This window comes from Rhynchophorus ferrugineus, unplaced genomic scaffold (assembly GCF_030347505.1).
Source record: "Rhynchophorus ferrugineus isolate W39M unplaced genomic scaffold, kcgeb_rfMv2 rfM2, whole genome shotgun sequence".
Lineage (NCBI taxonomy): Eukaryota > Metazoa > Arthropoda > Insecta > Coleoptera > Curculionidae > Rhynchophorus > Rhynchophorus ferrugineus.
Genome location: NW_027472581.1, coordinates 81,639,278 through 81,665,319, shown reverse-complemented (window position 1 = coordinate 81,665,319; position 26,042 = coordinate 81,639,278). Strand labels below are relative to the sequence as shown.

Sequence of the window (26,042 nt, the reverse complement as noted above, 5' to 3'; positions counted from 1 at the left end):
TAATCTATATGACATTTTGAAACTGCCAATGTTCAGCTAACTTATAATTAGATAATAAGTAGATTCATTAGCACATATTTCAGCTTATATTATTTAAACACAAGTGTTGAAGCTAAATATTCGCTTTATATGTATTGAAATTGTTACCCCTTACTGAATATTGTTTATTAATTGGTATAAGTCAAATCGATACAACAAAAGTTATTATTATAAAAACAAAACTGAATTTAGTAAAGCTTCTATTATTATTCTCTTCTTTTATTATTATTCTTACCGTTTACCTACACTCACTGAATCAGAATTCCAGTTAATATTATTTATTCAGAAACAAATATTTGTTTTTATTATTATTCTCTTAGCATTCCACATTCTTCCAAATGGGCGATAAGTATTTGATGTAAAAAATCGCTTAAATAAGTGATCTGCTGTATAAAATGTATTATGTGTTATTCTAAAAACTATTCTATAACAGTTCAATTGAAAAGTCCCCGGCCTACCACATTAAAAAATATTGTTTTAGCAAAATTAGTTTCTTTTATTCAACATAACTCCCTTCAAGGGTGATGTACTGTTTATAGCCGCCTTCCATCTTTTCGATACCATTTTTGTAGTACGATTTTCCTTTTGTTTCAAAATAGGCCTCAGTTTCGGCGATCACCTTTTCATTCGACGAAAATTTCTTGCCGGCGAGTATTCTTTTAAGATCTGAGAACAGGAAATTGTCGCTGGGGGCCAGATCTGGAGAATACGGTGGATGAGGAAACAATTCGAAGCTCAATTCATGGATAGTTTTCACTGACTTGTGACACTGTGCGTTGTCTTGGTAAAGCAGCACATTCTTTTTCTTCAAATGCGACTGTTCCAAACTGTCCAATAAAGCTATGTAATAGTCGCTGTTGATGGTCCTTTCTTTTTCAAGGTCGTCAATGAAAATTATTTCATACGCACCCAAAATACAGACGCCATAGCCCATTGTTGCATTTTCCTACGTTTTGGAACGGGTTTGTCGGGTGCAGTCTACTCGAATGACTGTCGACTGGACTTTGGAGTGAAATAATTGAGCCATGCTTAATCCATTGTCATATATTGACTCAAAAACTCGGGTTGCTTGATCATCTGCAAACACTGCTCCGAATCATCAACTCGTCGTTGTTTTTGCTCAAAACTGAGTTATGATGTACTCGGTCAGTTGATATCTTTAGAGTGTCTACTTTTCATTTATTTTGAATTTACGGTCCACTGCGTCTTCGGCGCTCATATCACCACGTCTAAACTTACCATACCAATCCTTGACGGCTGAATTTCCTGGGGCAGTGTACGGAAACTCGACATCAAGCCAAGCTTTTGCTTCAACTCTATTTTTTTTCTTCAGGAAGCAATATTTTATCAACACGCTAAATTCCATTTTATCCATTTATTCCACAATAACAAAAGTTGCTTCACACAAAATGCTATAATTCTCAAACTAATGGTCCAACAGCTGTCAAATTTATACACGCATCTTTTGAGGATTAGGGTTAACTAGAAAACATATAGATTTAATTCTAGTAACGTCATCTATACGTCATGCCGGTGACTTTCCAATATACCTCTTACATGCTCCATAAATATTCAAATAATGTTAATGAATTTTTTGCTTCCTTCCTTTTGCCCTTTAAAAATATTTGAATCTTAAAATTTTAATGTTGTTGTTTTTAGTTTTAATATAATATATGCAGGTATTGTTTCATTGACAAATTATGCTTACTTCCAGATATTAAGCTTATCCATGAATTTTAAAAGTTTGTCTTTAAGGATTAACTATGCCTATTGTCTTTTATCGAAATAGAAACCTATTATCTTTTTCAATCCTCCAAACTGTTGGCTCCCGAAGACCTTTGGAGATCCGTTCGAGATCGAGACCGCAATCGCGCACAGTTAACACAACCAGTATCTGAAGAAATTAACATCTTTAAAAGCAACATTTTCAGTTTCCAAAGCTGCTGATACCAAAAGCTTGTTTCTTCACCAATTGATAAGCTCCGATATTCACGATTTGGTGTAGTAACATCTGTATTTAGATTAGATTTTTGTTTGTTTCTTAATAATAGGCTGTTGCCATATCATGAGATCTTCAATTAAATTCGTTCACCATTGTTGATTATAATGATATCTAGTAGCCAATCACTTTTCGCTTATATCTTTTGTTTGTTTTAATAAGATTGTTTATAACCTAACATAAAATTGTTTCCTTAATTCTTCAAACAAAGCATTATTTTATTTCAACATCCACCTGCCCTTATTGAAAAACCTTATATTTAACTGTAAAAAGTTATTATATAATGTAAACGACGATTGTTCAAGTATATTCGACTGTACAAATATTCATTGTTCACTTAGGCATAGTTCAAACCGTAACGGTAAAACAACAACCAAGGTCACGCAGACAGAACATGCAACAATGTAATACTTTTATTATTAATATATTTTTCAACTAGTGTACCTTTCTGTTCACAATATTATTAATATTAATATATATTTTTAGCCTTTAATGAATGAAGCCCTTACAGAATAAATTATCTTTATTTTAATATAAAGCTTTTACCATAAATACATTAATTGCTTAACCATAAGTTTTCACTCGTCCTTAATAGAAAAATACAAATATATTTATTTATTCCTAATTCTTTATGAGCTTATACGATTATGAGCTGGAATATTTTAGAAAATACTGATAAATATGCCATAAAATTGTTTTTGTTATCAGGTTGTTGTTGTTTTTCTTAATAAATATTAATTAGTGTTACCGAGGAAAGTCCTTCATTATTCTAAATCGACTTTCTAACGGTAGTCAATTAAATTAATCGATATTTCAACTAGCAGGAAACTGTTTGGTAATATTAATTGATAACATATCATCGTGTGGATAATTTTATCGAAACTGTGAATCGGAATTACATTAATAGGAAACAGGAAATGGTGTAAAATTGTGATGTCTCTTTAATAGATTTGATAATGATAATATTATTGATATTACTAATGAGTTTATTAATAATGCCATTTTTTTGCGTAAATTAAAAATAACGAGTCAATTTTGACATATATACAATATATGGAGCAATTTTTGCTATATCACATTATAATTACATCCAAGTAGAAATGTTTTTTACTTGCTATCAAAATCTCGTCTACAACCATCAAATAGTTTTGATCTAGTAGGCCTAATTAATTAATCAATTGTTTTTACATCAAATCAAATTGAAAGTTCTATTTACTAAGTATGTCCTCGAATTATCAGGTTAAGGTTAATAAAAATATAAAATTATATAAATTTTCTTCAATAACTATTGTCATTTGAAGATCATTCCATTAGGTCAGTCTCATGAGATGCCCCATTTCAGAAGATATTTTTAAATAGTTCGTCGTGGACTGGAAGATGGTAATCATTTGGTACCAGGAGTAGGCTGACCGATTGCTTCCTTCAGGTGGTTGTTCCTTAACAATCCAATCAAAAGCACAGCAAAATATTCCTGCTCGTTAATCCTGACTTGGTCACCGGTTGCGTTAGCTGACCGCGCTCCAATTACGACCATTAAGTCATTAAGAGATTAATTTTTCATTATAATTCACCATCCTCTTCAAGAATGGATGGAATTTGATGTGATTCACAGATGGATATTCGGTTCATAAGGTTTAATTTATATGACACTCGTATATTTAGCTTCTTTTTTATCCAGCTTTTCTCGAATGTTTCCAAACCATATTTGTGCTCGTTATGTAATATTTGCGCAGCTTTAATGAACTGATATAGTGCGATACCCCTCTAGAACCGATAACGAGTATAATTCAAGACATTAGTGGTAAGTACTTCGAAAGAGTGCATCTTAATGACTCGCTGAATGTGAGCGACAAGAGTGAGATGCGTAGATTAAATGGTTTACTACCATCTGATCTGATAACTGAATAGATACTGAACTTACCAAGAATAATCTAGACTTGACCATCACTTAGTGAAGTGATCTTCTACATGTCATGTATATAATAATTATTAGAAGAAACACCTATTCCCCCACTGAATAGATTATTAAATTATTAAGGTAAGATATGTTAATCACAGGACAAGATACTGAAAGGAAATGGAATTTAATATACGGTGGGCACTATGCGCCTCTATTATATTGGTCGGCAGAAGAATTAAAAAGGTCCTAATTTAAGAAACGGTATGAACGTCGACTTTCTCTCTCTTTTTCATAAAAAATGCACAAATATGCATTTTCGAAAACCCAAATTATATATTTGGTGCTATAGTAATTTTAAAGTTCGAATTGTCACGTGACTCCGATCTTCACTGAATTCAATCTGCAGTGACATTGAGTGATAAATCAATGCCAATTTTGAGAACGTTCAAAATATCTTAAAATAGCTGGAGACAATCCTAGCAAAGTGTATAGAACCAAAATAAATAAATTTTCTTTTTGATCTACTATCGTGTCTATAAATAATGCTTTCTAAAGTTGATTTTAATATGGTAAAACAGTAACAGTAAGGATTGGATCAAGTCCAATAAATAATCTGTAACATTTACTACAACTGTTTCGTCCTATTTTAAATATCTGATCTGATTTGTAAATGTAATTTACTTAGCACTCTGGGATATAACATTTTTTATTTCATATCATGTCTTTTATTCCAGCAAATGGAGTGGGCCCCGAGGTTTTGCGCCAAATGCGTGGCTCAACTAGTCAGATACTTAACCCAGCATCCAAGAGGACTTCGAGCTGATGATTTACACTTGATTGGATATAGTGTCGGTGCCCACATATCTGGTTTAGTTGCTAATTATATCGACAACGAATTGGATGGAAAACTCGGTAGAATCACAGGTACGAACAATACAAGTCATTTTCTTTAGAATTATTGTTCATTTGTTCACGAATTTGAAGATGTATGATTGGGCCAATCAATTTTCTCTCAATATAGCTCATTGTCAAATGAGTCTGTAGTATTGTAGGAATGTTCGTCTGGTCGTTAGGTAAAGGAAGTACGGTAGCGTTGTGGAAGTGGTACTGTTACAAGGGAGTATAGAAAAGAAAAGAGAGAGAGACGTCGTCGTGGAGGTTTTTTATAGCTGAGAACCACATGGTGTCAATCCACCGGCGTTGCCAATCTTTGAACTTGCTGTAGGTGAATGCGTGGTGGCCTAAAGCGTCGTAGCAGTCGCTACATCACTCCCTTCCTAATGGACCTGCCGTGGAACGTACCTCCATGTGGTGCAGGTTCCGGAATGCATCCGCAATCACGCAATGAATCGCCCTGCCTATGAGATGGGGATTTCAACTTGAGTGAGGGGTCTTACGGAATTAGCTGTCATCGAAGTTGTAGTAGGACGTCGTTCGTCTTGGGGCGTTCCGATTTGTTTAAGGGTACCTATAAGTGTGGTGCCTTACGTGTCCTGTTTCGTGGTGCAATAGTGTTCATGCGTTGATGTCATGCATGAGGGGCTTCTGCGGTCTTCGTCCATCGCGTTAGTCTCGTGGGATAACGTCGACTATGTGATATTGATGGGTTCCGTTCCTCGTGCTATCCTTCCATGCACGTATCGAGCACCTGTCGAGTGGCTTATGTTAAGCTGCTTTATCTGTTAGACACTTCGATCACATCGGGGTCACAAATTGTAGGAATGTTCGTCTGGTCGGTCGGAATGTATGGCTGCCGATGTTGTCGTTTATCGGAACACTCACTACTATTTTATGGAAGGAATTTGCACGGAAACTGAAAACACTGGTTGAATAAAAACTTGTTTATTTCGATTTAAATTCATACATGTGGTCGACGGGAGAATGGATAGAATATTAGGTTAGGTAAAGGAAGTACGATAGCGCTGTGGAAGTGGTACTGTTACAAGGGGGTAGAGAAAAGACAAGAGAGAGACGTCGTCGTGGAGGTCTTTTATATCTAGGAACCGTATGGTACCAATCCATCGGCAATGCCAGCCTCTGAACTTGCTATAAGTGTATGCGTGGTGGCCTAAAGGATCGTAGCGGACGCTACAGTATATATTAGAAATATTTTATTTGTTTCCTTATGTTTGCTGTTATAAACATTCATTGATTCAGCAAATTATGTTTACCTGGTATATTAACAACTCGATTCTTCATATTTTTATTGTAAAAGGGCATATTTACAAATGCAAATATGATTTGTAAGTTGTAATTTACTTGTTTATTTGTTCTATACAGGCCTAGATCCAACGATATTCTTCTATATGGGTCAGAATTCTTCGAAAGACCTCGATCCTTCAGACGCTCATTTCGTAGACGTTCTACACACCGGTGCTGGCATCTTGGGACAATGGGGCCCTACTGGTCACGCAGACTTTTATATAAATGGCGGTTCCAGTCAACCAGGCTGCGGCAGCGACACCATATTCAGTAATTAATTTAATATTACGCTTGCCGGACTATTTTATTTTGTTTTTTCCTCTCTACAGAGACCTTGGCGTGTGACCATACGAAAGTGACGCCATATTTCATCGAGTCCATCATTACCAAGAAGGGTTTTTGGGCGTATCCTTGCCCGACATTGTTGAGCTTCATGCTGAACTTGTGCAGACCGGAGGATAGTGATTATGTTTTGATGGGAGAACATGTTAGTCATGAGTAAGTACACAATCATGAGTCATGAGTATGAAACAAAAATGTTATAGATTAAAGTTGATATGCGTTTCTTCTTCAATGTTTCCAAATCAGCATTTCAAAAGCGTCTAAATATTACTTATATATTGTTATCAACTAACTATGATTACTGTTAGTTTGCATTATTCCTTTATAAAATATAATGTAATGTCTTCAAATTTTATTGAACTATACAGGCCTAAAATAAATATTTTTGGTATCAGTCCAAGAATATTGAATATAACATAGTAAAAGTTATATACAGATATGCCTAGCCATGAGCTGAGAAAAACGACAGTAGCTCAACAGATATAAGCTCAATAGATACAACTTAATAGCTCTGATATGTCCACGTCAATATTGTGTTGTGCAGTGAAAAGACTGATACATTCAGCGCACATTCAGAGTCAGAATATACCTCGGCATCTGTTTTCCTTGTATATTAAATTGGAAACCTCATGTGAGACAAAGAGAATGAATAGATCAGATTTAAAACCGCACTGGTTAGTCGGAAAACAGTTCTAGCTTGACCTGAGCTCAAAGAGCTTAATTTATTGGTAATTTAATGGCAAATATGGGGTTGCACTCAGTCATCAGATCAACTTGTAACGAAACGTTGCTGAAGCAAAATTATTTGATTAAATATCAATGATTATCGACAAACCAACAAATAATTACACCATGACTTAAAAATCAAATAAATCTAGTAAGTCATTTAATATTTCGCCATAAAATACGAAAGTTATTATTTAAATCAAGTTATCATGGTAATTAAATCGCAGAAACGTGGAAGCTATACAACATACTGCTTAACCCCAAGTCTCATCTGATTAATCATCATCATTCAATTGAAGTGGACCAAACTACACGAATTTATATAAAATGGTTCGTCAGGAATAATCAAATTCATAGAGAAACAGACGTGCCCCAAGTTCACGATTTTCCATCCGAGTTCTACTCGAGATATTTCTCCACTCTTCGTCTCTCGGACAATAGATTTATTACCGAGCTGGCCGATATTTTAGGCTCATTTGGCTCTTCGTGGCCTTATCCTATCACATCCGACTGTAACTTCAAATCGGCGAGCGATTAATTCCTGTACCGCAAGCTGTGTGGTGTGATAACGACGCCATATCCTTGCCTGGCCCTTGTGGCTCTTCACGGTGTTAAATTCAAAATTAAAACAACCATTCAAGTTTAAGTCAGTAATCAAGCTATTTAATACCAAATGTTTTCGGAGATGGTCTTTATGTCAGAGTCGGTCACTTACCAACCTAATTCAATAAACTTTATATTTGATAAATATAAATAATATATAGAATAAAATTTCAATAAACACTATTTGATAAAAAGGATACGGCAAAAATGACATTACAAGAATCACTTTTTCTATACGCTAAGATGTTTTGTTTGTTGCAGTGCTCGTGGGGTATATTACGTCAGAACTCGCGCAGATCCACCTTGGGCATTGGGACCCCCACTAGAAATCAAACAAAAATTGGTTCGAAGAGCGTTAGCAATTTCAAATCGACTGAAAAAGGAGATAAACTCTTCATTAAGAAAAAAATAAATATAAGATATCTATAGATAAAGAATACCACTCTTCATTACCAGTAGTTTAATTACTATTTACATGTTAATAAGGTTAATAATGCCATTATTGAATACCATCATCTTAACCAGAATCTATAATAATAAAGTACTAGTCAATTTGTGTAGATAAAACATACTAACAGAGAGTTTGGTATCGAACGATCAATAACTAAAATGTGCATCACTTGGTAAACGTTATACATCTTGCCAAATTGATACATCGATGTATTAAAATACTACATTCCCCGTGTTGTAAATAATAGCAGTTAAATTATTATACTTATTTATAACAATGCACATCAAATTCCCTATTTTAGCGTGTTAGAAACATCTGTGATTATATTTTTAGCTTTGTATTAATTATAATAAAAATAAATTGCATAAAAAGAGTTTCATTTCATATTACCCAGACTCATTTCAAATTTTTTTTCACCTGAATATCAAATCAAATATTAAATTAAAGGTTATTTTTAGTGCATATTTACTTTATTTTTATTATTAAAACTGTAATCTTAAATATTACATGATTTAAGCTAGAACTTCAAATGCCGTTTCGAATATACAGTTAATTATTTTATAAAATATATTAAAATTCCTTTCAACTTTAATCGATATCTTAAAATGCTTGTATGTCCAGTTGCATACACGTCAATAAGTTTCGCTCGTTATATTTGTTGAATGTTTTTAAAAAATATATGTAAAATCATCAACGGTGGATTTAGAACATAATAAATATTATTACTCAGATCTACAATCAGTGTGTGATAAGGGCTGTGATACTGTCTTCTGACATATTATTATGCGAGAGGTTATGTTCGATAAGAAAATAGTTTTTATTACAGTCAATTATGCTGAAGAACTTAAGAGGTGTATGTAATAAAAGTGCCCGTTTGATGTCTCGAACGACAAAAATGGCTTCCAACGGTGTTAAGTGTCACGGTAAGGCAGTTGATTTGTTAAAAAATGCTTTCTCCGTCGCCGTGCGATCTGTAACCCCTTCAACACTATTGCGAAACAAAGTTCGGCTAATTGACGGTCATCTAGCGGTAGCCGGTCGAAACTTTCCTCTGTCGAAGCCATGCTACATCGTAGGTTTCGGTAAAGCGGTTTTAGGAATGGCCCAGGAACTGGAGAGTGTTTTAGGCGATAGCTTGGAGAGGGCGCTAATCACCGTTCCGAAAGGCATATTCTTAAACTACCCGGAAATTCGTGGAAATTTGTTGAAAACCATTTGTATTGAGGGCGCCAAGGATAATATACCTGACGAGGATGCTGTACGAGGGGCTATACAGATCAGAGATCTGGTTGATGGACTTGAAGAAAACGATATTTTAATTGTGTTGATATCTGGTAAGTATTTATTTAGAGCGTGCGTTGATAGATGGTGCTGTAGGCGGTTTTTACATGGTTCCTTCATTTTTAATGGAAATCTTTATGCAAATACTCGGAGAACTTGATTTTATTTTCATTTTCTCTGACTTGCCTTCATCCAGCGTTCTGCATTCGACTAAATATATACGATTGCAAATAATTAGCAATACCAGCTGGCGCCTAATTGGCATCCGGCAACTTTTTGCTCCTAAATAAACTCTAAAGAGCGCTTTTGAACTCAATTGCCCCGGCTCTGACGCTTCCTGCCCGTTCCTGCCCTACCCAAAGTCCTCGTAGTTGCGACCTAATTAAACGATCAGAGCGTCCTTTCGTATTTTCCCGTCTCGTTATTTCAATAGACTATTTAACCAATTATTGAGGAAACGAAACGGGAAAACAGTCGACGTCGGCTGATTTTGGTTTTGTTTCTGGTACGTTCAATTTGATCTGGAAGGCCGGGGTTTCGTTTGTTTTGACGTCGTTTGTCTGGAAGAGTTCGTTTTGTTTCTCTTAGCTTGCTGAGGATATATAGTGTTTACAACGGTTGTGTCTGTGCGACAGATTGGTTTATTTGACATCGCGTGTGTGTTTTGGTTGCAGGAGGTGGATCGGCGTTGCTGCCTTTGCCGAAACCGCCAATTACGCTACCAGAAAAGCAGGATATTATAAGATCTTTGAGTAGAAAAGGGGCTGATATCCAGGAGCTAAACACTGTCAGAAAACAGTTGTCCGTACTGAAAGGTTTGCAAGATTTTCTTTAATTTTAATTTAATTTTAAATAATTTTAATTTATATGTTCAATGTATTATTTAATCAGATATTTTGAAGGAAATTTATTTCACATAAATAATAAATAATAGTGAACATAATTTTGGAAATATTGTTGATTGTTTTCTATGATCTTGTGCTATCTTTCAGATAATACACGAATATTGTGAGATAATCTAAAAGGCCTAAGAGTTATAAAATCTTGCCTCGTTTTGTGCTATTTATTCATTAAGGCACACCTACTATGTTGACCAGAATACATTAATATCACAAGGAGCTACATCTAGTGAATATCTCAAGTCCAAGACGGTCTACTCAGTCACTGAACGACCTTTCTGTTTTTTTTTGCTCAGTTTTTCCGATTACTGGTTGCGGAATTTTTTTCGGGTTTAACCATCCCGAAAGACGAAAACAGCGCGAAGACCAGTTTAAAGAAGGAACTTTCAATCAGGCTAGTAATTGATGAATAAACTGCCTCAAGAAGTTTAGGCGCGATGGAAAGTATTCAAACAGATGAAAAATGGCTACTGCAAGAAGTGACTGAAAATGTAATTTAGAATCGTTTCACCATCGCGGTTTTATTGCATTTTGTCATGGTTTAGACTAGGAAAGGACATGATCAGGATACATGAATTTTACTGGGCATATAGCAGGATCAGTGGGTTGTAGTGAAAACAACTGCAGGGTATAGTTTTAGCAATTTGTAATACCTAAAACCAAGTGAATCTGTTACCGAAGATGTCTATCATCATTTCAACAAATTAAACTGCTCGAATAGCAAGTTGTGCTATACTTTACATACTTACGAGATATGGCGCCTTCTGTTCCCTCTTTTTCATTACCATCTGTTCAGTTCGATACTGCACGGCTTGGCTTGAATTGATAAATAATCGAATATTTGGCCAATCAACATTATTTTTTAGTGTTATCAAAAAGATGGGTTTGAAATCATTTTGATTAATATATATTGTACTTTTGTACTATTGTACGGTTTCAGGCCAAAAAAAAAATACATTCCAGAAAAATGTTAAAAGCTGTTTATAAGGTAAATCGGAGGCCTGAATTCAAATCAGCTGACCGTTTTCTTAAATTGGTTATATTTTTCCTCTACGGATCTAAAGTCTACTTCAAGTTTCTTACACCCAACCAGGTGAAACGGCTTCAAGTTTTCCAAAATAAGCTCCTCAGAAGAATCTCAAACGCTCCATGGTTTGTCAGAAATAATCAAATTCATAGGGAAACTGATACTACTCCATAAATCAAGCACTTCATATCATTCTACAAACAACAACTCAGCTCAAGTTCTTCTGAAAACGCGCTAGTTCGCGAGCTAGTCAACATGCTGGGAGCTTAGCATTGCGTCACCGATAACCTCCCCCTTTTCCAGGCTGAATCGACCTCATCCGTCGCTGTAGTCATAACTTTTGCCTTCATATGACAGTATTCAGTCGTGTGTTAACTCAAGTTCCTACAGGGGTATACTGTGAGGCAGTTTCGGTTTAATGTATTGGTAAGTTAAGAGGCTATCACACATTAGCCGGTCCAACTTGTCACTCCAGGGCAAGTCTCCGCGACCTGACTCTGCGCGTCATACATTCCACCGCCTGAGCAAAAAAATATATATATTATTTTATCATTTTTCCCAATAACAGCACTTTATTGAACTAAAAAGTATAAATCAGAATTGAACATATATTGAACTGAGGCTTTTATACTGCATGGGATCTGTGTCACGTACTAGGGTTCGACAGTAATCGCTTATAGAGCTCTAATCTTGTGACAATTATACAACAAATTGTCGATTACATGCTTGTAATTTGTCAGTCTGCAGTTACCAATAACAACAATTGCTGCTGCTTCTTCAGGCGTCAAAAATTTTGCAAATTTTGCGTCACCCATTGGCTTTCGAAATATCAGGTCTGGCAAATTTTGGCCTGTCTGGCTTTGAAAATAATATGGTTAAGAACTAACCTCTTAATTGATTTTGCACTTGTACCTGGACAAATGGGCAATGGATTACTGTCGGTACGTTAACTGGCTTTGACAGTGATGATACGTCAAGATATTTGTACTGTGTTTTTTTTGCGTTTATACCGACAATATTTATCGAGCAAAAGCAGCAAATATCTACAGTTTTTTTTCTGTTCTATCTATAATGTTGGCACAGGAAATGAAAAATATACTTTTATGCCAAGTGACCAATTCCTATATTCATAACTTGTTAGTGTTTACTACAGTAAAACCAATGTACTACAAGTACGCATTTTGGAGTTCATTTATCATGATTTTACCATGTTTACTGAACATATAACATCCACAAACGTAAGAAAAGCACTTTGAGTCGGCCGCAAAAATGTTGGTTCTGCATTTTTACAGATCCCAAACTACAAAGGCAAGTTCCAAATGATGTTTAATACAACGTCGTCAGCTAATAACAATTATAGGAGCACAATGCTATCACCATGCCCAAACTCGACGACTAAAACCAATCTTGACACACAAATTGAAGATCTGACTTCAGGGCATCAAATAACATTTGTCTAAAGTCCAAACTCTCGTGAACAGTACTTCTTGGGCACCAGTACCGAAATGATTGAGAGGGATTAAAAATATTTGAGAATATGGAATCACTGTATGGACTCCTGCATGTCAGAGATGTGACATTTCTAGCCTCAGCGCCATATTCATATATGGAGATGGGAGCTACCATATTTATCGATGGAAGGTCTTCCATAATAAGAGCAAACCAAACAGATAAAAGCTGGACAACATAGTAGCTCATTATACTAGGAGAGATTGTTATGGTTCAGAAGTGACCAAAAAAAAAAAATATATATATATATATATATATATATATATATATATATATATATATATACAAAAAATAAACCTTCCTTAATCTGTAGAGAATCTCATAATTTCTCTCAAGTATTTTTTAATTTTCTGTCTGTTATAACAAGTCAACTGAAAAGTCCCCGGCCTACCAAAGTAAAACACATTTTTTTGTCAAAATTATTTTTTTATACAACATAATTCTCTTCAAGGACCGACCTTCCAACTTTTCGATACCATTTTTGTAGTACGATCACCTCTTCATTCGACGAAAATTTCTTCCCAGCGAGCATTCTTTTGAGATCTGAGAACAGGAAATAGTCGCTGGAGTCCAGATCTGGAGAATACGGTGGATGAGGAAGCAATTCGAAGCCCAATTCATGGATTTTTGCCACTGACTTGCAACTGTGACACGGTGCATTGTCTTGAACGGTGAAGCAGCACATTCTTTTTCTTCTAATGCGGCCGTTTTTAGGCGATTTCGTTGGTCAAATGGTCCTATCACGCTATGTAATAGTCGCTGTTGATGATCCTTCCTTTTCAAGGTAGTCAATGAAAATTATTCCATGTGCATCCCAAAATACATACGCCATAACCTTGCCACCCGACTGTTGCGTTTTTCCACTCTTTGGAGCGGGTTCATCGTGTACAGTCTACTCGGATGACTGTCGATTGACTGTCGAAACTCGGCATCAAGCCAAGTTTTTGCTTCAAGTGTATTTTTCCATTCAAAAAACAATATTTTATCAACACGCGAAATTCTCTTTTTTTTCACATTAACGAAAGTTGCTTCACTCAAAATGCTATCATTCACAAACTAATAATCCGACAGCTGTCAAATTTGTACACGCATCTTTTAAGGGTTTGGGCGAACTAAAAACATATGGATTTAATTCTAGTAGCGCCATCTATGTGTCAGGCCGGGGACTTTTCAGTTGAATTGTTATTGAGGTATTCATTGATAATATGATAATACATTTAATTTATTTTGTAGGAGGGGGCTTAGCGGAAATCGCTTATCCATGTACAGTGGTTTCTTTAATATTGAGCGATGTCGTAGGAGATCCTTTAGATATAATAGCAAGTGGACCAACAACGTTATACTCAGATGATCCATCAAGAGCCATTCGGGTATATTTTCTATTCGAAATACTGACATCACTCAATAGCAATATTTTGTATATGTTACAGATTCTAAACAAATATGATTTATATAAATCATTACCTATCAGTATTAAATCAGTTCTTGAATCATCTCCAGCAACTTCACATACCAACCAAAATATTACTGATAATGGTCAGTATAAGCATGTACACAATATCATCATTGGTACCAATAAAATAGCAACTGAGGCAGCTAAGGATTATGTCAATGAAAACAATTTCCAATGTGCTATTATATCCCATCAAGTGCAGCAAGACGTTGAGGAGCTATCCAAGTTTTATGCTAAATTAGCGAAGAGTTTGATTGAGGGTAGTGTAGATGACGTCGAAGCTTTGCTTGGGACAGTTCCGTTCAAGTTGGAGAAGACTGGTGTTGATGATTTGGTGCATTTTGACTTTTCGAAGAAAATGATGCTAATTTTTGCAGGTATCTTTTTTTAAATACATATGTTTTATATAATAAGTACCTATATTAGATTCAATAAGTTCGCAGAGTATCATCTATTCTTTTACCATATCATGTCTTAGGCTAATACTCTAACAAGAACTGAAACAAGGGAAATGGTATTGGTGGAAAATGGTAAAACAATAAACTCAAATTAATATTATAACTATTTGAACAATAAATAGTTCTCGCTCACTCATTTAATACATGGGCTAGTTAGTATTAATCTTCAAAAGAAAACTGTTAAAATTTCATGATATTCTACTCATTAGTTTATGTGTTAGTGTGCTAAGAGTGACACTACTTTTGTTATTTTTAAAATAACGGGTCAAAAAGAGTTTTGTGTTTTAATTTTACTCTAAAAGTGTTATAAGGGCTCCGCTCCATCAGAAGCAATAATCAAACGTTGGTTTGCTGACTTCAGACGTGGTAGTAGAGACACCGATGATGCAGAACTCAGTGTACGTCCAAATGAGTTAGTAACACCAGAAAACATAAAAAAAACACAAAAACGTTTTAAATGATCGAAAACATCATAAATATATCAAAAGAACGTATTGGTATTATATTGTATGAGCATTTGACTCTGAGACAGTTCTGTTAAAAGTGGGAGACGCTTTTGCTCGCTATTGGTCAAAAACAATAACGTGTTGATGATTCTGCGCAGTGTTTGGCCATTTTTAAAGGTAATAAATCAACATTATTACGTCGATATGTGACAATGGATGACAAGTTCTCAAGAAGACACAGTTTAGTTTTCTTGAGGCATTCCAGTTTACTGCTACCGAAGAGTTGCAGCAGGTGTTAACATGGGGGTGAACATTAAGGAAAAATGGGTGGCATATGGCGAATTTCTTAATTATCTTTATGACAGTTGGTATCTGAAGGTCCTGGCGTAAGTAATGGTTCCTATAGTATATGGGTGTACACAGTACTACTTAGGACTTTACTGAGAAATGCCTGTATTATGTTTAGTTATATTTTTTCCCGCAGAATATCCCTACACATTAATTCCATAGGATAGTATATATAGGTATTAGTATTTGCTTATACAGCAATAACTTATTAAACTTATTATTCACGGATAATTTAGATTTTCTTCCAAATACATAATATTTTCCAGAAAATGTATTTTTCTTTGTATTTTAATTCCAGCCCTTTTATTTTCATTTTGATATGCTACTTCCAACAAAGTTTTGCATCAAGATGCATCTTAGGTTAGTTAGCATTGTTACTGTATGAGATAACAGTAATATTCCTATATTATTAGGATATTATTATAATATATATATTAATTATATAATATAATATAAAATATATAATATATAATATATAATATTATAAATTTAATACAAATATTCGTAGAGAAAAAGGTGGATTACAGAAGAAAACTAATTTTCATCAGGATAACACATCTGTCGGATAAATAAGTATGTCAGAATTAGTAAAATAAAGCACCAATTGTTTCAATATAGTGAATAGTCCCGTACTTTTTCGTTTAAAAATCTGTGTTCGTTAACCGAAGAGATGCTTTAGCAGATACTAGAGATTTAGATTATTGAAGTTTAAGTTACTTAAATAAAAAGATAGTTTTTATATAATAATATGAATATATATTTTTACTTTAATTTTCGGATATTCTCGTTCTATTTCCATGAACTTAAGTATATATGGGAGTGTTAGCTGGTTTAGCTTAAAGTGATTTTAAAGTGACATTTGTTAGATGAAGTCATCTTGTTTTGGAATTTTTATTTAGTAAGCGCCCATCGATTATAATGGAAAGATGGTTTCAGTAACTATGTTGACTCAGTGTAAAGTTTACATGAATAATTACTATCCTGATCAATAAACTTAAATTAAAATGTTTAATTTTTGTAGCTTTTCTAAGTATTTAGAGAATTCTGGATTCTGGATGTTTCAGTGCATTTCATCGCATTTTTCAGTTTCATATTTACTTTATTGTTGTATATTTGTTTTATATTTATTTGATTTTTTTATTGAATTTGCTTCATACGAACATAACACGTCAATTGAAAAGTCCCCTGCGTGACATATAGATGGCGCTATTAGAATTAAACCCATGTGGTTTTTAGTTAGCTCTAACCTTCAATAGATGCATGTATAAATTTGACAGCTGTCGGATCATTAGTTTGTGAATTATAACATCTTGAGTGAAGCAACTTTTGTTATTGTGGAATAAATGGATAAAAAGAAATATCGCGTGTTGTAAAATATAGTTGAAGCAAAAACTTGGCTTGATGCCGAGTTTCCGGACACTGCCTCAGAAAAATCAACCATCAAGTATTGGTATGCTAAGGTTAGACGTGGTGAAATGATCACCGAAGACGATGAACGCAGTGAACGCCCAAAAGATGTTGTTACCGAGGAAAACATTTAAAAAATCCACAAAATGATTTTGAATGACCGTAAATTGAAATTGAATGGAATAGTAGACTCTTTGAAGATATAACTGAACGTGTATATCATATCATTCACGAATATTTGGGTATAGTAAGTAATAGTAAAAACAACGACGAGTTCATGATTTGAAGCAGTGTTTGAAGATGATCAAGCGTAATAAACCCGAGTTTTCACGTCGATATGTGACAATGGATGAAACATGGCTCCATCATTTCTCTCCGAAGTCCAATCGACAGTCATCCGAGTGGACTGCACATAATGAATCCGCTCCAAAGCGTGGGAAAGCGCAACAGGCGGGTTGGCAAGTTTATGGCGTCTGTATTTTGGCATGCGCATGAAATAATTTTCATTGACTACCTTGAAAAAGGAAGGACCATCAACAGCGACTATTACTTAGCGTTATTGTACCGTTTGAAGGACGAAATCGCCGAAAAACTTCTGCATTTGAAGAAAAAGAAGTGCTGCTTCATCACGACAGTGCACCGTGTCACAAGTCAGTGAAAACGATGGTAAAAATCCATGAATCGGGCTTCGTATTGCTTCCTCATACACCGTATTTTCCAGATTTGGCTCCCAGCGACTATTTCCTGTTCTCAAATCTTAAAAGAATGCTCGCTGGGAATACATTTTCGTCAAATGAAGAGGTGATCGCCGAAACTGAGGTCTATTTTGAAGCATATGACAAATCGTACTACAAAATGGTATCGAAAGGTTCAGAAAGAATCAGTGTATCACCCTTGAAGAGAATTATGTTGAATAAAGAAATCTAATTTTGCCAAAAAAATATGTTTTACTATAGTAGGCCGGGGACTTTTCAATTGACCTGTTATGCCAAGCCGTAATATAACCCTAAATAATTTTCGAAATGTTCCACTCAAAAATCCAAATCTAAACAAACACTTCTTATCTATTTTGTTAGTAATGCTTAGGAAATTTATTATAATATAATATTTGGATTCCACAGGTGAGCCAACGGTGGTGGTCAAAGGAAAAGGTATCGGTGGAAGAAATCAGCAACTGGCCTTGGAGTTTTCCTTGGAACTGAACCAGTTCCATTGTAGAAAGAATATATGGTTTCTTAGCGGTGGTACAGACGGTATTGATGGACCCACCGACGCTGCTGGAGCTATAGGTTTCGCAGGATTAGCACAGCAATCGCTTGAGCATGGAATTGACGCTGAGCAGTACCTAGTGAACAACGATTCCTATAGATTCTTCAGTCAATACGCCGAAGGACTCTATCTACTGAAAACTGGTCATACGGGAACTAATGTGATGGATGTGCATTTATTGTTGATTGATCCAGAAAATTAAACATTAATGCTCAACAATAATGACGTGTTTTTATTTAACATTTGCTGTATATGAGATTCACTATTGTATTTCACTTCTGTTGCTTAATGACTTGCAGCTTGCTTTTCGAACTGCCTACTTGTTGGCATTTAGGTTTACTGTTAGTTTTGATGAAATGTTTATTTGGGATTACAACCAGGCTGTGGTATTATTTATGATTTTGTTGTTGCAAAGTATTTATTATCGAGCCACATAAGGTGTATATAAGGTGTATATCCCAATCTGGTTATAGAAACCGTGACTCAATTTAACAGAAAGTAGTTCTCTTTTAATACATTTATGGTATAATAATAAAAAACATTTTTATTTTATTATATTATTTATGAACGTTTGATGGAACTATGATAAATTACATTCTTAATTCTATTTAAGTCACAACGGCAACCGTGTACAAAAAAGGTCCACAACGTGCGCCCTATCGATTCGTGTCTTTCCGTAACAGGTCGGCAACTAATTCGAGTAGCGCGAAGCGACATAAATTTTACAATTATCCCAATTGCAGTCTGGCCCGCAATTTCGACAAATTTTCGTTTTTCCTGCCGGGGTTGGAGCGGTCGGGGGCGGTCGATTGGGGCCCTCCTCTCGCCGACGCGTCCTGGTCGTCCTCCATGTCGTAAAACCGGAGGATTTAATTTCATTTCGGATGCCGAACCTGCAGAAAAGTAATTCCGTGACGTGACCAGGCAAATGTCGGCTCCGTACGGCTCTTTTTTGTTGATTTTCTTCCGCATCTGCCACATCGTGTACGTCCAGGAGGAGAATTACGACCTCAAATAAAACTGTGCACGTTTAAGTGGCCATTTTGATGTTTAATTGATGAATAAACCGTATAACGCTCGCATATTTTAACGATTTTTACTTCAATCCCATCTAAGATGTTGTTGTCCATAATTAATTATTTTTAAGTAATAAAAAAGTTTTATTCCACTTTAAATAATCATCTTTAATTGAATTTCAATGTTTTTCATCGTTTATGTGTCAATTTAATTTTCTTTTATGACTATTAGTTTTATATTATTTTAGTTGATTGTATTCTTTTATAATTTTTACATACAGAAGAAAATTAAATGCATATGTGTATATCGACGAATTTCATGACGATTTGGCGACAGCGCAGATGCGCAACATTCCACACTAGCGATAGCTGTGTTGCCTAACAATTCACATTGTGCCGTTGTCGATCGTGGAGTGCGGGTGTCCCGATATCCGATTGTTTACCAGTTGTCAAAAAAAAATTCGCTTTTTTCCGCGAAAATGTCTCGGAATCGCGCTGTTTTCGTCGGATTTTCAGTGAAATCCATGTTCGTCGTCTTATTGTGTGTGCTTATCACGGCCCCGACCCACGGTCAACTCATTATTAACGTCAGAAATCAGGTAAGTTCGAGCAAAACATAAATCCTAACCTAATATCTTGTGTTTACATAATGTTTACCTTTCTTTTCGTGTTATTTTGCTTCGAGCTCGACGGGCTAGTTGATGAAAACAGACGCGGAAGGTGTTAGAATAATATTGATTCCTTTTTTTCCCTAGTATAATAGTTTTTAATCGTTTTTTCGTGCTTAAATGACCTGTTACTAATAAATTGGAGCCGATTTAAAATTGTCGCATAGTCTAATTAATTTTTGATTTATCGCGTTGTTGGCTGATATTAATTAATGGTTTTTGCGGCGAATTTGTTGAATCGATCCGGGAACAATGTTCTGTTGATGAATTTAATTTGTTCTCCTCGTGTACACGCCGTGTTTATTTGTCGTTTTTTTACGGTTCTGTTATGTTTATTCGAAATGTGTACCTTTATTTTTCTAATAAAAATGTAAATATACCTGTAACAATACGTTTTTGATAAGTTTGTTGGTGTTAATAAAGGCAGACGTCAATTACGTTTTTGTTTCCACTCAGGCAGCTTGATGAAATGTTTCGATTCGTTCCAGAGTTAAATAGGTCTTCTATATTTAATGGTAATTGGATAAATGATGGTTCTAATCGATTGACGTTGTTGTGTTCTTGTTAATTATTCAGCGGGATTAGCTATCTAGATGTACGAGGGTTGCCTTTTATATTTCAGGATTTGAGCCGAAAACAATTATTACGTACAAGTTAATTTATATTTTTCCAACTAGATTTTGAAATAGTATTGATGATGATAGTATGATGTTAATGTTTGCAAAATTTCATGCAACCAAGACCGTTTTTAAATTTAAACTGGTTAATAACTTCATATGGTAATTTATTGTCCAGTTTATTTTAAACAAAAATGAGTAAATATTTCGCCTAACTAACAAGACATAAAGAAAGACCTCACCCTTAGTTAACGCAGATTTACAGAAGCAAATATAAACTCGTCTATTAGGCTCACACCCACACATGCACAGGAACGGATGGGGGGCCAATGAAACCCATTTATTTCGACTGAATTAACGACTAAGAGGGGAATGCTTCCAGCTTGGGTTCTATGTGATGACAAAAAACTTTGGTTTGCTGTATAATATAATAAAATTCTCCTATATAGGAATCTCCAACATATATATGTTTTTGTAAATAACTAGTTAATTTTTTATTGAATTGCTATGTGATTTCATACGTCGGTTTCTTTTTCTAAATTATAGATTAAGTTCTCGTTAACTTTCTATTCATGTATGTAAGCTATACATGTTTCAAGCCTTTTTCGGTCCCATCTTTTCAAATAGGTTTTTGTGGGGTTTACAGTAATTAAGTAAACAAGTTTATATGCCTCTAGAACGTTTTCATTTATTGCTGAACTAGTTAGCTATGTATTAAACTACATCCAGATATGTTTATTAACGTGCATTACTATCAATTAATCGTTTTTAATACATTTTAATCATTTTTTAAAATTATCTGAAGAATTAATATTTAACAAACTTTATAAGCTATAGTTTGTGAGACATGGAATAAAAAGTCCCGGGCCTAACACATAGATAGTGCTAGTTTTATTGCATTCATGGCTTTTTCAGTTAGTACTACCCTTCAAAAGAAAGTCGTTGAATGCTTGAAGCTGTGACTTATTGTGGTAAGAGTGACACTACTTTTGTTATTCTCCAAACTATGGATCAAAAACAATTTCTTGTTTTTACAAATTTTACAATGTTTCTTGATCAAAAAAAGACTTAAGACAGTTGTCGTAGAGACATCGATACCGATGATACAGAACGCATTGGACGTCCAAATGAGTTAATAGCACCAGAAAACATAAACAATCCGCAAAATCGTTTTGAATGATTGAAAAGTGAAGTTGCGTGAGTTAGCGAACATCCTCAATATATCAAAAAAACGCGTTGGTTTTATATTGCGTGGTCATTTAACTATCAGAACGCTCTGTTCAAAGTAGGTGCAGCCTTTGCTCACTCTTGACCAAAAACAAGAACGTGTTGATGATTCTGGGCAGTGTTTGGCCGTGTTTAAACGAAACAAACATGGATTTTTGCATCGATATGTTATAATTGACGAAATATATATCCATCACTTTTCTTCGGAATTAAAATTATCGTCATCTGAGTGGACGGCCACTGGTGACAGGCCTATTTTAAAGCAACAGATAAACCGTTCTACAAAAGTGGTATTGAAATGTTAGGGCGGCGCTGGAATGATTGTGAGGCTCTTGATGGAGATTGCGTTGATGATTAAAGCCAATTTTGAACAAAAAAAAACGCGTTTTCTTTGTTACATCCGGGACTTTTCAGCTCATGCGTTATGTTTTAAGTAAATTTTGTAGTTAGCTTAGAAATTTCAAAAAATTTATGTTTTCAAATACCAAGTATCAAAAAAGTCAAATTCTTTTTTTTTTCGTGAAATTACGAGTGTTGGGAATAAACTAGATTTTTTCACCCGTTTTTTTATATCCGATTTGTATGAAATTTTGCAGACAACATGGCCGAGTAGTACCAACCCAAATACCGAATTTCATAAACCGATTCGGTTACGTATTCCAACGCATGTATTTCTTTTTAACTAGGATGATATGAGAATGAAAAGGTTGTTCCGGGTTTAAAGCAAGTTTAACATTTTTACAAAGTGCAATACGTACTATATTCGACATTATCTATGACATATATAGGCTGTTACCTTGAACGGGCTATATAAAATGTTTTATGAACTATTCCTGATTGCTGATTAACCAAAAAAAGTTTAAGAATTAGAAGTAAATTAAAATGTTCTTCATTCAGACCTATATTTTGTCGAACGCGAGTCCATAATGGCTAGATAACTCCTATTTGATTCAATTCATTCCTCCTCGGCGCCTCTCCGACACCTCTCGGAAACCGTTTTAGACATGAGGGAGCGAAAAACCTTCGACATTTTTATGTATTTATTCACGCCAGGGGCCTTTTTGGTTAAAAGTCGTCGGTAAAATTGTGTTTAAAATTCGCCTTTACCAACGGCGGCGGTGGCGGCGGCGGCGGATTGAGACCGGTGGGGGTGGCCGGGCAGACGGGTGCGGGACGGGGGGATTCGGTTGATGGCGTCGTTTTATGGGAATCGGGTCCTGGTTGTGGCTTTTGCTTTTCTTTGGAGAAAATCGAGTTTGACTTGATGGTGACGTTAGGGAGAAGGACGAGATGGAGGGGGACGGGGTGTGCGATTGGTGTTCGGTGCGTTTGAAATTGTCATAAAGTGCCCATGTTGTCTTGTGTGCTTATTTATTTTTTATTTTGTTTGTGTGTAACTAATCTTAACAGGTCAATTGAAAAGTCCCCGGCCTGACACATAGATGGGGATACTAGAATTAAATCCATATAATGTTTTAGTTAGTCCTAACCCTAAATAGATACGTGTATAAATTTGATAGCGGTCGAATCATTAGATTGTGAATTATAGCATTTTGAGTGAAGCAACTTTTGTTATTGTGAAAAAATGGATAAAAAGGAATTTCGAGTATTGATAAAATATTGCATTTTGAAGGGAAAAAATACAGTTGAAACAAAAACTTGACTTGATGCCGAGTTTCCGGACACTGCCCCAGGAAAATCAACAATCAAGTATTGGTATGCTGAGTTTAGACATGGTGAAATGAGCACCGAAGACGGTGAACCCAGTGATCGCTCAAAAGAGGTTGTTACCGACGAAAACATTAAAAAATCCACAAAATGATTTTGAATGACCGTAAATTGAAATTGAATGAAATAGCAGACACTCTAAAGATATCAACTGAACGTGTACATCATATCATTCACGAATATTTGGGTATGAGAAAGCTTTGTGCAAAGTGGGTGCCGCGCGAGCTCACTTTTGACCAAAAACAACGACGAGTTGATGATTCGGAGCAGTGTTTGAAGATGACCAAGCATAATAAACCCGAGTTTTAGCATCGATATGTGACAATGGATGAAACATGGCTCCATCATTTCACTTCGAAGTTCAATCGGCGTTCATCCAAGTGGACTGCCCACGATTAACCCGCTCCAAAGCGTGGGAAAACGCGGCAGTGGGCTGGCAAGGTTATGTCGTCTGTATTTTGGGATGCGCATCGAATAATTTTCATTGACTACCTTGGAAAAGGAAAGACCATCAACAGCGACCATTACATAGCGTTATTGGACTGTTTGAAGGACGAAATCGCCGAAAAACGGCCGCATTTGAAGAAAAAGAAAGTGCTGCTTCACCAAGAAAATGCACCGTGTTACAAGTCAGTGAAAACGATGGCAAAAATCCATGAATTGGGCTTCGAATTGCTTCCTCATCCACCATATTCTCCATATCTGATCCCCAGCGACTATTTCCTGTTCTCAGATCTCAAAAGAATGCCCGCTGGGAAGACATTTTCGCGGAATGAAGAGGTGATCGCAGAAATGGGGCCTATTTCGAAACAAAGGACAAATCGTACTACGTAAGTGGTATCGAAAAGTTGGAGGGTCGCTATAATCAATGTATCCTTGAACCCTTGAAGGGAATTATGTTGAATGAAAAAAACTAATTTTGAAATTATTTGGTACATAGCATTAATTAAAATAATAAATGTCTGTTGTTAAGAATTCAGAACATTTTAAAATTTATGCAAACCATCTCAAGAAATAAGTCTTACTAATATTTATTAAATTGTATTTAATTAAATCTAATTTTCATTAGGTTTCAATATTCAAAACACTATTAATAAGTATAAATTACCACGTCACTGAACATTATAACAAAGTATCACATGTAAAATTATTTTCAGAACTGTAACAGCTTCATAGCATCAAATATAAATATACATAATCTTTCTTATCATTAAATTAACTACTGATTTTTTAAAACTTAGGTCTATAAAGTAAATAATTAAAATAATTGATGCAAAGTTGATACAATAAAATATCATATAGTATCATATCTTATTACATTAATCATTAAAAACCTGAACATTTATCAGTGTTTTAAAATGCTTACAAATTTACTGTTAATAATGCATAATTTCTTCTATTTGTCTTATATGTTCCATCTAATCAAATTATGTCGTTAGTTTCATTTTAACTCATGTTCATATTCATATATGAACATAATATTCATATATTATAGTTCATACTGTCACCTAAAACTATTTTATAAGTTAATACCAGTAAAATTTACAGAAAATTCGTAACGACTTTAGAACGACTAACGACTTTTAACGACTCTGGTGCAATGATACTATGTCTCCAGAACCATATCATTTAATAACAGTATTTGAGAAAGAAAATTGTTTCTTTTAATGTTATTAGTTTTTCTTCATCAGACTTCAAATTAAATCAAAAGCTCATTTCGAAAATCAATATATCTTGTAAGCAAAGAAAACTGGCGATTCTTGTTACTCTCGAATTTTGTTAATCTATCTAGGGATGAAATCTTTACATATGTGGAGTAACTTAAATCTAGGTATATAACTAGGAGGAGCCATCGGATCTATCTCAGTCTCTGGTGAAATAATGTTTATACATATTACTGCTGTATTTTTTATTATATGCACCTCACTACACAACACTACACAAGATCAGATGGTTTGGTTCTTTTGAGTTTGTGTCCTGCTCTGGTGGTATCCAAAAATTGCAATACTTTCCTCATGCCCCCTTGCAATTCTCTTGATTTCTTGACTGACTATGGGTATCTGAAGGTCCTGTAGTAGTTGAGTGCGCCCACAATACTTCTCAGGACTTTGTTTTGAAATATATGTATTTTGTTTATGTAACTCTTTGCAGAACATCCCCACAATGGAACTCCGTATGTCCATATAGGTTTCAGTATTTGCTTATATAATAACAATTTATTATGTACTGATAATTGTGGTTTTCTTCCAATTAGCCAATACATTTTCCTACATTTCAATTCCAGTTCTTTTCTGTTCTTTTTTATATATTTCTTCCAGCTATAAGTTTTGCATCAAGATTTATTCCGAGATATTTAGCGTTGTTGCTATAGGGAGTGATAGTATTATTTAATGTTGTAGGTACTTGTACGGTCTGATTGTAGGTGAA

At 34.9% G+C, this 26,042-nt stretch overlaps 3 protein-coding genes across 4 annotated transcripts in view; all 3 read left to right on the top strand.

Moving 5' to 3' along the window:
* Nucleotides 1–8,633, top strand: part of LOC143190616 (pancreatic lipase-related protein 2) — a 32,512-nt gene extending 23,879 nt beyond the window's left edge. Inside the window, exons 4-7 of the mRNA XM_076395037.1 lie at nt 4,673–4,862; nt 6,219–6,410; nt 6,470–6,638; nt 8,073–8,633. Coding sequence (XP_076251152.1) covers nt 4,673–4,862; nt 6,219–6,410; nt 6,470–6,638; nt 8,073–8,223 — 702 coding nt within the window. The 3' untranslated portion in view covers nt 8,224–8,633. The remainder of the gene's footprint in view (nt 1–4,672; nt 4,863–6,218; nt 6,411–6,469; nt 6,639–8,072) is intronic.
* Nucleotides 8,634–8,980: 347 nt separating this feature from the next.
* LOC143190615 (glycerate kinase) lies at nt 8,981–18,581 on the top strand. Of its 2 annotated transcripts, XM_076395035.1 has the most exons (5): nt 8,982–9,596; nt 10,218–10,358; nt 14,212–14,348; nt 14,409–14,808; nt 18,212–18,581. In XM_076395035.1, exons 1-5 carry the CDS (start codon nt 9,095–9,097, stop codon nt 18,559–18,561), a joined length of 1,530 nt encoding a protein of 509 aa, XP_076251150.1. In that variant the 5' UTR covers nt 8,982–9,094; the 3' UTR covers nt 18,562–18,581. The 2 variants fall into 2 exon arrangements, with proteins under 2 accessions (XP_076251151.1, XP_076251150.1); XM_076395036.1 differs by lacking the exon at nt 10,218–10,358 and having other exon boundaries at nt 8,981–9,596.
* A 1,201-nt stretch (nt 18,582–19,782) lies between these two features.
* The window catches only part of oaf (BRICHOS-like domain-containing protein out at first), a 388,097-nt gene continuing 381,837 nt past the window's right edge, over nt 19,783–26,042 (top strand). Inside the window, exon 1 of the mRNA XM_076396522.1 lies at nt 19,783–19,974. Coding sequence (XP_076252637.1) covers nt 19,855–19,974 — 120 coding nt within the window. The 5' untranslated portion in view covers nt 19,783–19,854. The remainder of the gene's footprint in view (nt 19,975–26,042) is intronic.

Coding starts and splice junctions, on each gene's coding strand:
- LOC143190615 (XM_076395035.1), top strand. CDS start 9,095: ATGCTGAAGAACTTAAGAGGTGTATGTAATAAAAGTGCCCGTTTGATG. Junction 9,597..10,217: donor TTTAATTGTGTTGATATCTG/GTAAGTATTTAT, acceptor TTTTGGTTGCAG/GAGGTGGATCGGCGTTGCTG. Junction 14,809..18,211: donor AATGATGCTAATTTTTGCAG/GTATCTTTTTTT, acceptor TGGATTCCACAG/GTGAGCCAACGGTGGTGGTC.